Source organism: Amblyomma americanum, chromosome 1, assembly GCF_052857255.1.
Source record: "Amblyomma americanum isolate KBUSLIRL-KWMA chromosome 1, ASM5285725v1, whole genome shotgun sequence".
Classification (NCBI taxonomy): Eukaryota; Metazoa; Arthropoda; class Arachnida; order Ixodida; family Ixodidae; genus Amblyomma; species Amblyomma americanum.
Genome location: NC_135497.1, coordinates 98458294 through 98471536, shown reverse-complemented (window position 1 = coordinate 98471536; position 13243 = coordinate 98458294). Strand labels below are relative to the sequence as shown.

General features: G+C 43.4%; 2 protein-coding genes across 5 annotated transcripts in view; one reads left to right on the top strand and one right to left on the bottom strand.

The window, feature by feature from the left end:
- Positions 1-4527, top strand: part of Arms (Ankyrin repeat-rich membrane spanning) — a 69234-nt gene extending 64707 nt beyond the window's left edge. For all 3 annotated transcript variants that reach the window (XM_077646314.1, XM_077646313.1, XM_077646315.1), the window contains exon 27: positions 1027-4527. In XM_077646314.1, the coding sequence (XP_077502440.1) occupies positions 1027-2008 (982 nt within the window). In that variant the 3' untranslated portion in view covers positions 2009-4527. The remainder of the gene's footprint in view (positions 1-1026) is intronic.
- A 2927-nt stretch (positions 4528-7454) lies between these two features.
- Positions 7455-13243, bottom strand: part of bark (C-type lectin domain-containing protein bark beetle) — a 73866-nt gene continuing 68077 nt past the window's right edge. For both annotated transcript variants that reach the window (XM_077646311.1, XM_077646312.1), the window contains 3 exons: positions 11747-11841; positions 10953-11160; positions 7455-9610 (listed from right to left, as the gene is read on the bottom strand). In XM_077646311.1, the coding sequence (XP_077502437.1) occupies positions 8865-9610; positions 10953-11160; positions 11747-11841 (1049 nt within the window). In that variant the 3' untranslated portion in view covers positions 7455-8864. The remainder of the gene's footprint in view (positions 9611-10952; positions 11161-11746; positions 11842-13243) is intronic.

Sequence of the window (13243 nt, the reverse complement as noted above, 5' to 3'; positions counted from 1 at the left end):
GATCTGCCTCCTTTGCACACTGGTGGTGCTGTATGGGAAAGCCACCCTAACTGCACCTCGCTTTTTCGCGACCTCCGCAAATCACCGCTAGGACCTTTGAAACTACGCTAAAACTTTGAAAAATGTCTCCCCATTTTAGTAAGGGTTGCCTGAGTTGCCGTTTCTTCACTGATAAATTGTGCGGCTGTAGCATGCGTTGTTGCCGAAATTTTCCATTGAGAATTTTGGCTATATTGAACTATTTAACGATTTTGTACCTGTTTGCTACAATGAGGTTTGGACTACATTTATCAAAGCTAGGTCATTGTGCCAACCACCAGAGGTGCAGGAGGCCTGCTAGAATATAGCTCACTCCAAAATCTAACTTTATCAACAAAGTGGCTTAACATTTCCATGGTCGTACTGCTGCATTGGCTGGTAATGGAACAGTTTTGCACTTTGATATTAATTTATTATCTGTGCCTGTGTGTTTGTGCACACTTTTATCATTTTGGACATTCAGAAATTATCATAATTTTCTAATTTCATTTATTCAGTAATTGTATTTTTCTTAATAAATCTACCAGTTTTATACATGTCTGCAATATAGAGACCGCTAGTGACGGAAACTAAAAGTTAATGACTTTTATCTTATGTTTTCGTTGCCTGGGTGTTACAAGGTCAGGCCATGTTTTAGTTGACTATACGCAAAGTAAGACATAGTCAGGAGTGGTAGAGAAATCAGCGGAGCAATAAGATTAGGAAATTCAGAGCAATGGGGTAGCTGCTGCTGGAACTAGGTGGAGGCAATTGGAGATTGTGACGGAGGGCCTTTGTTCTGCTTGATGATGATGGTCATTGGAGGAGTGATCTGCTGCATTCTAAATGGGGTTTTAGAAGCACACAAATGGTATGTAGGCTGTGTAAAATGAGCCCAGTGCTGCTACACATAAAATATGGTAAACAGCACAGAGCCCAGGCTAACTCACCTAACTTGTGCTTGAGTGTAATCATATGGAATTGCAAGTAGAACCCCTGTTGTTTCAGCTACTCACCACTGTCAGCTTCTGTTCCGGACTACGAGTGGGGTGTGCAAGGACCCAGCCCTACTGTGTATTGTAGCACCGATCTTCCGCTGGAAAGCTATGGTGTCTCAGCTCCACCCTCAATTGCATCCAGCCCCAATGCACCGCCGCCAGGGTCATTTGACAGCGCGTCTTTCATGAGCAAATGGGATACAGCCGGTCAGAAACCGCGGAACAAACACCTTGACTCGGTTGTGGCACAGGAAGGCATGTCTCGCCGAGGAAGCTTGTCTCGGGATGTGCCCGAAAGCAGCCTCATTGAACACTGGAAAGGTCTGGGTGGCTCTGACCTGCAACAGGAGCGCCTCCGTCTGGAGATGCTGTCCCTTCCCAATGATGCTGCAGAGGATGAGAATGCCCCGCTGATTGAAGTGACACGGCCCATGTTTCTTGGAACACTGTCATCGCGGGATGCAGAAAGCTCGTCACGTAGAGAAAGGGAGTTCATTCAGCCTTTTAAGCTTGCCCGTGGAGCTAGGAGGTTCAACATTGAACGTCAGTTCTCTGTGGATGAGCGGTCTGACATTGACCCAGATGAGCACAAGCCAGATGGGGGCAAGTCCACGTCAACACTATCCCTCACAATGCTCAAAAGTGCGGATGGGACGACAGAGACCTCAAGCGCAGCCACAGCGCTCACCCCTCTTTCATCATCGTCAGGAAGGTCCCCTGAGGAAGAGCTGCAAGTGCGCCGCAACTCTGTCCCCTCAGCGCAGTCTGATGAGCAGACGACCTCAGAGGGTGGCGTGGTGCCCTCACAGAGTGCCCCTTTTAAGCCTCCAGAAATGTCAAGTCGCACCTTTCTGCAGCAGTTGGCTGAGCAAGATCAGATGGGGCAGGCTGGACAGCCGTTATGCGTGGGAACTTCGTCCGATACTGTTGTCATTGCTGGTAAGGCCACCGATGCCAAGCATCTCTTTTCGAGCTCCGAAACTGTTATCTAGAATGATCAATCCTCCACAGGGGGAAAATTTGCCTTGTTCAAGTGCATTGCTTATTTTGCTTGATGTTTCACTTTTGAAGCAGGTGAAAGTGAATGTACCCGGTGCATCGTTTTTTTATCTTGCTCGTATAGTTTAGGGAACAAAGGTTATATAAATAAGGCCTTGTATAAGTTTTGTACCAAGGGCCAGAGACATGGTATTTTTCTAGTCTATAGCATCTTGATCTCATAGTGTGATTAGCCACGTTGTGGAAATGTCGCTCTATGACGTTCCAAGTGGGCATTCTCTTATTCAATAGTAGTGCTTTTTTCTCTTTCCTTATGATATTTTGTCCAGCAAAATAGCTTCGCATTTATAGTGTATCGTACATCGAAACAAAAATTCATGAGTGTGCCATCTTCTATCAGCCCTATTTTATAAGTCTGACCTATTGCACAGTGCATGGGCCCATCAAGAGAGTGCCGTGTAGATTAAACTACTGTCTAGAGGTTCTATCTAGAGTAAATGAGGCCAAAATGAGTGAAGCATTTTTTTTCTTCACTGAAGCAATAAAAGATAGGTAAAGAACTTGTGTGTGGTTTCTACAGTGCAGTCAAAGTATTTGGACATAAATTTATATGAAAAGTGCGTTAAAGGGACACTGAGGACAAATTGAAGTTGGCCTGCGTCAGTAGATTACCGCGTTCTAATGACAAAAAGTGTTACTTTGACTGAAAAAGGAGCTTTTATAACTTAGAAAAGGCCAGAATTTCAAACCTCTGGCCGGTTTTTGCAAGCAAATACGGTTTGTCAAGGCAGTTTTTGTTGCAGATCTCTGAGGCACCAGGCTACACTGGCATTCACTTCCAAACGGTGATCACAAAGTCCTCGCTGGTTTCATGTCACAAGTTTGGATCAAGTGGCAGGAAACAAATTTTCTATTTTTAAATACAATTTTCTCAACAACTTTGCTGCTGAAGAGACATCAACATAGCCAGAAAGAGCCATAGAATTGCTTTTTGACAAAAAACAAAAAGTGGAAGGAGTTGTCCTCAGTTTCTCTTTAAAGGGGCCACAATGCATTTTTTTTTGATACCTACAAAATACTTTTAGTAGCATTTGTGTCATGTTGGCCTGGAAAAATTTTTTTTTTCTAAAGGGCAGATTGGCGGTGAAAGTAGTGGCCCGAGTGCTTCCTTTTCCACTTTCTTCGTCCGCCTAGCTCTCTGCTGCCTTGTTGCATATTTGCTTTCTGTGTTCTCTGGTGATCACTTGCATGCAGACCACACTTTCCACCACCCTGTCTCCTGCTTTATGCTCTATCCAATTTTTGCTCATGGTGCCGCTCGGGAATTGACCAAGGGCAAGTCCGAGTGTTAAGTGATTTCAGAAACCATTTTTAAATGTGGTGAGAAGTTGCTACCAGGAATGGACAGAAGCCAATTTTCTGTTCAGACGTCATGTATGGCAGTGATATTTTTCTAAGCAAGTCATGGCCACATGTTGGAATGATGTTTCAACCCCTTTAATCTAGTTGGTACGTGCCAAGGAATTGCCTGATTTCCAGAAAATCTGAAGATCATGCAAGCAGTAGGAATACAAGACATGCAGTGTATGTCCAGCGAATTATGGCCTTTTATATTTAAAGTAACACTTTATTAGGACTTTTAACTTCCAACTGTTCCATGGGGTTGTGAAACATTGCTGTTTTCTAGGTAGGTAGCTGCATACGGCGAGTGTGCCATACAGGTAGCTTATACATGCTGTTTTTAAGTTTAATATTCTTTTTTCATTAATAGATATTTAGAAAAGTAGGTTCATTGTGTTTTTATTATTCATACACCTTTATAACTGTTTTAGGAGTACTTGTGTAGTTAAGGTTTTCAGCCTTTTAAGAAGCTGGTTTGTCATTCCATGCAGGCACATAAGGCCACTCAAAACATAAATATTGTCTGCTGGATTGCTGTATTGTAATAATCCTTTTCCTTTGATTGTATTCCATTCTTATTTTCTGCCACACCAGCTGGCAGGTCCCAGTGATAGTGGGTGCATATTGTCCTTCAAGGGCAAGGATTACAAATGACCTTGAATTGGAATAAATTGTCACATTACCTTAGCCCTAGTTGTGTTTGTGCACCCTGTGACATTTCCTGCAAGCTAGTCCAGGCGGTGTATGAGAAATATCATCACTTTGCGAATTTTAAAATGTCATGCTGTACGAAACAATATGTAACGACTTTTTTGCACTGGCTCTAAAATTACCATTTTAAAGCCATGTGTAATGAAGAAAGTATTTTGACGTCTTGATGCTTTACACATTGCTGCATTAATGTCTTTTGCATTTATTTAGTTACATTTATTCAAGAAGAAATGCACTGCTTTAGTGTTGTACTGAAACTGTGCACATTATAGTTTTGGAAAAAGTATCTGTGTATGCTTTTGATACAACTCTTGTCCTATGTTGAAGGGCACAAGAAAAAAAAACTTACAGTGCAGCCATGCTGGGCATTTGATTGTTTTAAATAAATTATTTTATAATATTTGTCCTGTGTGTGTGAATGAGTTATAGCATTTGCAAAATTGCTCTAACTTATCACCAGTAACTAATTATAATTCATTTGTAACTTTAAGGGTTACAATGGGATCTAAGCAACTTCCTTGTGACAAGTGCTGTGCTAGTAACTGTCGAGTGGATACTGTGGCTCATGCAGAAACTACTGCTTTGTTTCATGCAGCAAGGATCTGTCAGTGTAATCACTTCATACGTAACACAATGTGTCCCACTTGAAAGTAACCATAGTTTCTTCCATATCAATGAAAACTGGAGGGGAGTGCATTGTGTTAAAAAAAAATTTCATAGAGGAAAAAAAATTATCTACTCTGCAGGAGTAAATAGTGAGGAGGATAGCAAACAGCAATGGTATGTTGCAGTCTACCCGCATGCAGCAGCAGGCACTTGGGAGTAAGTACTTGTCAATGTGTGTGCAAAGATTTTAGATCTGTCAGTGTTCTGTTGAGGAGCACATTTATTTGAATGTGTGTGTTCATGAAGATATCACATACTCTGGAGAATTTAGTAGGTGAACAGCTGGTTCAAGATCCAGGTTGGTCTCTCCTTTGCTTCTGGTTGGCTCTCTCAATGCACAGTGGTGGTGTTTGATCACTCAGGAAGACCACTTTTGGCACACGCTGTAATTTTATCCCCTATTAGTACCGCAGCGGTGGCCTAGTCGTTTGAGCATCCACCTTGCATGCGGGAGGTGCGTGGTTCGATCCAGAGTGCTGCCGGTACCCACCGGTGATACAGTGGGTAGAAGCTTCCCCTGGCCTGGTGCTCGGCTTATTCAGGGTGAAATGCTTGGTAAATCGGTCTTTCACCCCGCCTTGAGTACACAAAATACCTTGTGCCATGGCGCCCTTTGGCCGCAGATGCCCTTGCGCCATAAAAATTTACTATCATTATCTCCTATTCCTCACACGCACAGGTAGACTGCGTCCACATTGTTTCATTTGAGCCTGTCATCCTATGTTGTGCCAAAACTTTTGGGGGCTACCTTCAGGTAGGATTTCCGGTGCTGTGTGTGTGAAGTTATGCGTGGAAGCATATAAAATTGGGCTGTTTATTACAGCTTTTCAACGTGTTGAGGGGAATGCATGTTAAACTACGAAGTCTAAACTGAGCTGGTCTCCTATGTAGCTGTCAGGCACCTACATGGCCACCCCGTGTGCTTTAACTCTCTCTGAAGTCTCACTCAAGGGGCATTTTTGCATTTTGCCTCCTTGAAACGCAGAAATAAGAAATGCCTGTGTATTGAAATTTTGGCACTGAACTTGCCTCCAGATTGGTCTTGACTGCCTGGGGTAGGCAGTCAAAATCTGGAGGCCTCCCCTATGCTATGGCTTGCAACTTGTTGCTTTGGCGTAAAAAAAGAATTGACAGACGGTTACGATAGCCAGTAATGCGAAATTTGAGCCCAGCTCTTCACGGCTGGCAAGTGGTGTGTTATGCTGCTAGCTGCCCTCCGGGATCTTCCCGTGGCAGCCACCCTTCCAGCTGGCTTTTCGCTGTGCTACTGGGACAACCAGTTATGCCGACGACTATGACGCGGAAGCCGGGAATGGGCGCCTAAGAGCTGTGCTCTATAATTCCATTGAGCAGTCATCAGATTTTCTCTCGACAAAGCTTCTAGCAGGTTTCTCTAAATATTTTGCTGGTGCAATTGTTACCATTGCTGTGTTAAAATTCCATTAAGTTTGGCTACCATTAATGTGTTTGGCCTCGCACTACTCTCTTCACACTTCCTGGATATAGGAAAGCCTACTTAGTGGGGCAGCTGGCTTTGTTGATGGTTATAGATCAAAGCCGTGATCAAGAACAAGTGTTTCTTCAACTGAACTGAGAACAATTTGCAACCCAGCAGTAGCTAGAATAGCTAGCTGCTTTTGGACCACAAGGTTAATCATATTGTTACGTGGCAGCCAGCCGAAGAATGAGACGAGGTGACTGGTGGCAGTGAGAGGCGATTTAATGGCTGCTGGCCTAACGCGAGCGCTCTGTCCCACGCCACTGCCAGCTTCGTCTTCTTCGTCACACTACCAGGGGCCTCCGAACGATTGTTCTGATCGGTGACAAAGAGACGCGCGAAATGGTGATGGGCTTGAGAGAATGGTAATGACAAAGTGGTGAAGTGCTGGCCGCTACAATGAAAGAGATGAGCGAATGAGTCCCGGTCCATGAAGCATCCGGGCCGCAGGTTGCCAGGAGCCGACGGCCGAGGCCCTTGGACGCACCAAATGGCATGGGCAGGGGGGCGGTGTCCTCGCGTGTGGTCAGCGTCTCGGGTCTGTCTGGTCATAATTCTGGTTGCGGCAGCATCGTAATTTCATCATGTCTTGTGGTCAGGGCGGGGGGACGGGGCTGGGGTGAGCGGCGAGGTCGGTGCAGGTCTGGCGGGCTGGGGCACTGCAGGGCGGGGCGGACCAGGCACACACGGCCGATGAGCACGGCAGGCGCTGTACTCGAAGCTCCAGGGCCAGGATGGCGATGATTCCCCAGCACCTCACACCAAATGTTACGTGGCAGCCAGCCGAAGAATGAGACGAGATGACTGATGGCAATGAGAAATGATTTAATAGCCGCTGGCCTAGCGCGAGCGCTCCGGAGGATCCTGCGCCACTGCCAGCTTTGGCTTCTTCGTCACAATATTCATAGCTGCCACACTTGAGTGAGAAATGCTTTGATTAGCAATTTTGATTTCATATCAGAATCGCTACCTTGAGCAAAAATAAGCAAAAACAAAGTGAAACTTATGCTAGCACTATGTACTGAGAGGAACTAGATGGTTATATGACTGTAGCCTGGCACCGGAACTCTGAAAGCAAATCCCTGATGGGCAGGGATGATTTGTCATGTTAATAGGAAGGGCAGGACTAGATTCATTAGACACGGAAGACATGGTAACATACAAAAGTTGATAAAAAGTAGATTTTATTCCGACAAAGATGCCAAAATGAATGACTCACCTGGAGCTATTTAAAATGAATTCACATCCTAAAATACAAAGGACAGCACAAATTATCTTTTCTTGGCACAGGAAAGTCGTGCTGTGCACTATGTAGCACGACGATATTTATGAACCAAGGTTATCTATTTTCATAATGCTACATACATATAGTGCACATGGCATGTACAGTGATGAAAGCACACAAAAGTCACTGATGGACTTTGCACACTTAGACATATGCACTGAAATAATGCTATTGGCATGAATACTGACTAGGAAGGCAGTTATCAGCTAGTACAAAAAAAAAAGAGGCAATTTTTTTACAATTTATAACATTCACACCGGTTTTCTGCATTACAAAATAACATGAGCATCAAATGGGACTGCAGCAACTGCCGATGGTCGTACCATGCGCGGCATTGCACCATGTTCCTAAACATGCTTATCTACACAATAACTCCTTCAATGGTAGCTCAGGACCTAACGAGACTAAATGCTTAAAATCAAGCAATGTTTCCACATTGAAGACCTGTGTACTTACAGCGCACATTAAAGACCTGTATACTTACAGCGTAGTGGACGGATGTGATAAGGCACTTAGTTTCGTTTGTAAATAGGGCACTAAAGGAACAGGCAAGCAAGATAGCACACTCTATAAAATTATCTGTGAGCACGAGGTACAGCTTTCTTTATTGCACCTTCAGCTAGGTTGCACGGGGAATGGTTCGCAGTACAGAGTAGTTTTGTGGTTCCCCTCATGGCACTAGCATGGAGGCAATCACGGCTTGCCCTTTTTTGAAGGTGGCAGGAGAAGCAGTAGAAGTGACCCCAGGTGAAGGTGCAATTAGGAATGCAACACCTTTCTTAAATACATGATATGCACATCTCCTAAAGAGAGGCTAGTTGCCCTTCATTCTTTTGGTTAAAATGTATGCTTTATGAAAAGTTCAATAAGCGCACCTATTGTACAAAAACATGGGACATTGAAACTATATTTTTTTACAACACAGTAGCAATCGTGTACAATAAGATGATATCAAAAATACAGCATCGCGCAACGTGCAGTGATCGTGCTGTGCTTTCAAATGTCTGTTCCTACAAATTGTATGGCCTCTGTTTTGAGATCATCACTGTAGCAGTTTTGCTTTATAGATGTCACTGGACCAGCAGCAACATGGGTTGCCACAATCATGTAGCACAGGTATCACGGGCACCACACATCAGTCTAGCTGGGAGCACCAGCTGCTGGTGGCCTTGACAACAACACAGCAAAGCCGCAAGAAAAGCTTGCAGTCCTTTTCTTTGGATCATTCCAAGAGTATGCCTCTGGGCGTAATGCTGGCCCACATGCACCTTCCTTTCGTCAGGAAAAGCTACATGGCTGTCTCCAGGGGCTGTCGCCTGTAGTAGTTGTCAGTGTTAGCATAATGAGATGGTTGGTATGGTTCCGGTGCTTTGAACGTGTTGTCAGATGGATCCATAGGAACAGCTTGTGGTGTCTCCAAAGATCGTTTCATGTCTAGTGTTGAATCAGTTCCTGAACTCCAGTCTCTGGATGCGTCTAGTGAATCATCGTAGCCGCCCACAGAGCGGTCCATGTACCCGCGATTTTCATAGGTGAGGTCGAATGTAGGATGCTGCAAGTCTGCTGCCCCTTTTCTTGTTCCTGGCACACTTGTGGGGTATTTTTCTTCAATATCACTGCTGTAGTCCAAAGCAGGATTGCGAACTTCGTGCACAGTATCATCATAGCTGCGGCTGTCATCAAGGTCGTACGTATACTGTTTAGCTACCGAGTCAGTGCTTCCATTGTGTTTAGGTGGATGCACAGCAAGTCGAGGTGGCGTGCTTGTTGGTGTATCAGCAAGGGCCCGCTCAATACGGTGCTTGTAGTCAGAAAAAAAGGCATCACGATCGAGTGAACGATTTGAGGCTGAGCGAATCGAGGCCCGTATCGAGTTTTGCCGCTGCAAGTGCTGCTTGTGACGTTCTTGTGACTTGCACCACCAAAAGCCAAGAATTATGCACACACAAATGAGCAGTACTCCAAGCAGTGACATGGCAGTGATGGAAACAGGCTCCTGGTACCAGTAGTCACTCCGCACTACAATCTCTTGTGCTGCAAAGAGAGACAACCTAATTAGCCCTGAAAGGCATCTTGCCAACAAATAGCCTGCTTCTTTCAGCTTAGCTTTATTTTGTAGTGTTTTCTATGGTTTCAGTTCAAACTGCAAGCCAAAGCATTCATGACGATCAGGAGTTACAAAGTATAGAGACCACCAAAGTAACAAGAAATGCAATAGACAATGGGGACTTCATTTGTTTTTGTTTACTTTCTTCACAATTTGGTGGCTGCGTAATGACATTTATTTTCCTTTGTAAATTCAGCATCTATCGGAACCTATTCTCTTCATAAAACTATCTCGGCTGCTTTTTTTATTTCGGCACTCTTTTCAACACCTGCTCACACACATTTACAGCAGACAGAAGGCGGCACGTGAGAAATTAATTTCCACAGAGGTCATTTAGCAAATATTTTATACTTCCAACTTGTTAAAACCCATTTCATGTACAAACCGAAAATGTCATGTGATAAGCATTAATGATCATTTCTGTTTACAGTTCGCATCTGAAAGAGGCTACAGCTGGCCTTGCTGTGACTTGAACAGCTTGCGGGAGCTGTTTCCAAGTTCTCTCTGCACTTCTTTCCTATCCTTTGCTTATCGTATGAATGTGACTCCTCTATTCACTGGATGCCTCACAATAACAGAAGCTGACCGCTGAATTCTCGACAGTATTTGCTATTGCCATGCTAGTAGGGGCCTACAGTTACACCACCAATAGAATGTGAATTTTTTAAGTAATTTGTGCTTGTCCTCCACAACTTTTTGCTGTTTTTTTTTTGCCATTTCCTCTCTAGAAGCTATGCCCTTTTCCTATGGCCTGCATATTAACTAGTTATCTGCAGTGAGGGGTCAACAACTCTTTCCACACAGCCCTTTTTAACTGACTTCTGTGAGCTTGTAGCCAACAGTGTAAGCACTAACGGCTCAGAGCGCTGTGCTAGTTTTCCATCCAATGTGCAAGAAAACTGTGGCATCTTTGGTACATTCCAAATTCTTACTACTGCAAATGGATGGCAGTTTGTGGCATGCATTAGTGTCTACCAAAAACTCCAAACTTGAAGCACTGCACTTAACAAGCTGTTTCTTTCTGAGAAAATTGTCAAGCATGGAAAAGACAACTTTGTGCTTTTGTTCATTTAGTGAATTTATGTTTCGGTACTGAATAATATCCTGACAAATCAGCTTATTATATCTTTCATCCCAGAGCATGCCTTCTTTTCAGGACAGGGCAGGAAGAATGGAGAGGGGTGTAAAACCATGGCATATGATGAAGATATGTGAATTTCATTGGGCATTTTATTCCATACTGAGCTAAAGCACAGAAGCAGAGCCTACCTCTTTCACACAGAAATGGAAGTCTGTCATTGCAGTCGTGAGCCCAGACACCACCTCTGTAGAGAACAGCACATTGGTCCAAAGGCACATCCAGTGACTGTACCCAGATACGCTCATACAACCAGTCGAAATCTTCTTGCCATGTGCTTATATATTGCATCAGCTTTGTTAGCTTCTGCTTCAGATAGGGCATCGATGAAGCGTCCAGCTACAACATGCAAGAAAAGACACATAGCAGGATGTGAGTGGTGAAGTCTACTGTCAATGGCATGATAAACTGTAGCATTAATGTGTGGGAAAATAAAATGCAAGACGTATATATTATAAAAATTAATGTTATTGGGTACCTCCCTTCTAAAGAACCTTGGAGTTTACCCGCACTAACTTGAATGAGCATGTAGAAACTGAAGTTCAGGCAAATCTGCATTTTTTTCTGACATTTTCATTACTTTTCTGCACTTCACCCACTAAACTAAATGGAAATGGCGGTGCTGTACTGGATTTAGGCCCAACACTGCGGTTCATCTCTTGCATCTACCACTTTTGCACAGTAGCAGTTCTATGGTGCTCCATTGATACATTCTGTTGCATTTCAATGGAGTCAAAATGCTAGAGGCCCATGTACTGTGCGACCGGAAAAAACCAAACCATTTATCCATTCCTGTGGCGCAGTCACTGATAACGGTGACAAAAAGGCAGTGGATTCCCTGGATGAATACTTCTGATTTAGCTGCTGTAAAGTATGTAGAGCTGGAGCAGTTTTTTCGCACTGCTAACTTTAGTGCTATGGTTACCTGACAAAACCTCTTGGCTTCTGCATGTGTCATTGGTCCTGGTATGTACAAGAAACAGGTATCTTCTATCATTTCCCAGCCACCCATGCAGTTTCCTGAAAGTAAAATGAACATGATCATGAGCAGTCTCCTTTCGCTGCATTGATTGTACTACTTATGTGCCCTCTGTGCTCATGTCTTGAGGCTTCATTTTGATTGTTTTACTAACATAACTCCAGCATTAACTGATGGGGTGAACAAATTGACAATGCAACACATTGTAATGTATTCTAGAAGTCCAATCCACAGTTTTGGCTGTGGATTAAATCTGAGTCAGCTCTGCAGTGAGAACAGTGTTGCTGCAGTATTTCAAAGTAATGCTCATGAATGCGTAGTTAAGTCAGCCCTGGAATCCTTTAGATATCTGATGCATACTTTTGCCTACAGCAAAAGGAAGTAATATGTAATGTGCCTGCTATGTTGAAAGATAAAGCCAGTGATTAAAACAATGCTGACATAGATCAGCGAGGTGTACTCATTTAACATTATACATAAGTGGCATGATGAAGCTCTCTAGTGGAAAAATTTCTCTTGTGAATATCAAACAGATGAACTTCAATATTGAGCAAACCAATCAACTAGACACCACTGGCTGCAGGAGTACACATGCTAAAAGAGCAGAGAGTAATCTTCTGTGTTTAACCCTTTGACACGCTATGTACACGATTGTGTACAAAGTGAACTCTCAGTTTTTTCTTAGAGTGGGCAGCACCTGGCAGTGATTTCTTTGTTTCAGGTGAATTTCGCATCTTTCATCTCGCAAACTAGCTGGCTTATTGTGCCGTGTAGCGAATACAGTAAATAATATTTCGCGAAATGATGAGCAAGGTAGCATATTGTCTGCCATTTTTGCGCAGACATATTTTGCCACCAGTAGTAACATCATGTTCTATTTGCAATTTAAAGCATAATGTGTACCTTCTAAATAGAAAGTATTCCCACAATCCTTTAGGTGTTTACTTGATAAGTAGCGGCGTTTCGATGTTGCTATTTTCACCAATTATGACGCTTCGTACGAAATTTTGCACATCCCTGCAAAAAATCGACTGCTAGTATTCTGCACCAGAAGACTAACAAATTGTCTTTCTTAAGGTCTGAATATACTATATAGATGGAAAAATATTTCATTTTGATGAAAACAAAAAAATGGCGTATCAAAGACACCACATTTGCTGGTGTCTCTGCAATAGCACGAGAAATCGGATACTGCAGTTCGAGAGTGTTGAACATAAGAGGCCACTTTTAATCTTTTTCTACAGAGAAGAATGTGCTGTATAGTACTCCGAATGTTCCATTGTATACCTGCCGTCAAAAGTTTGAGAGGTGACTCTGTCAAAGAAATTTAACTTCTTTGCATCTAAAGCATATTATTTTAGATGTAGCAGTGCACTGTGTAGCTCGCACAGTCACAATTAGGCTCACATATCTTTATCAGGATGCACAGAAATACAGCGATGA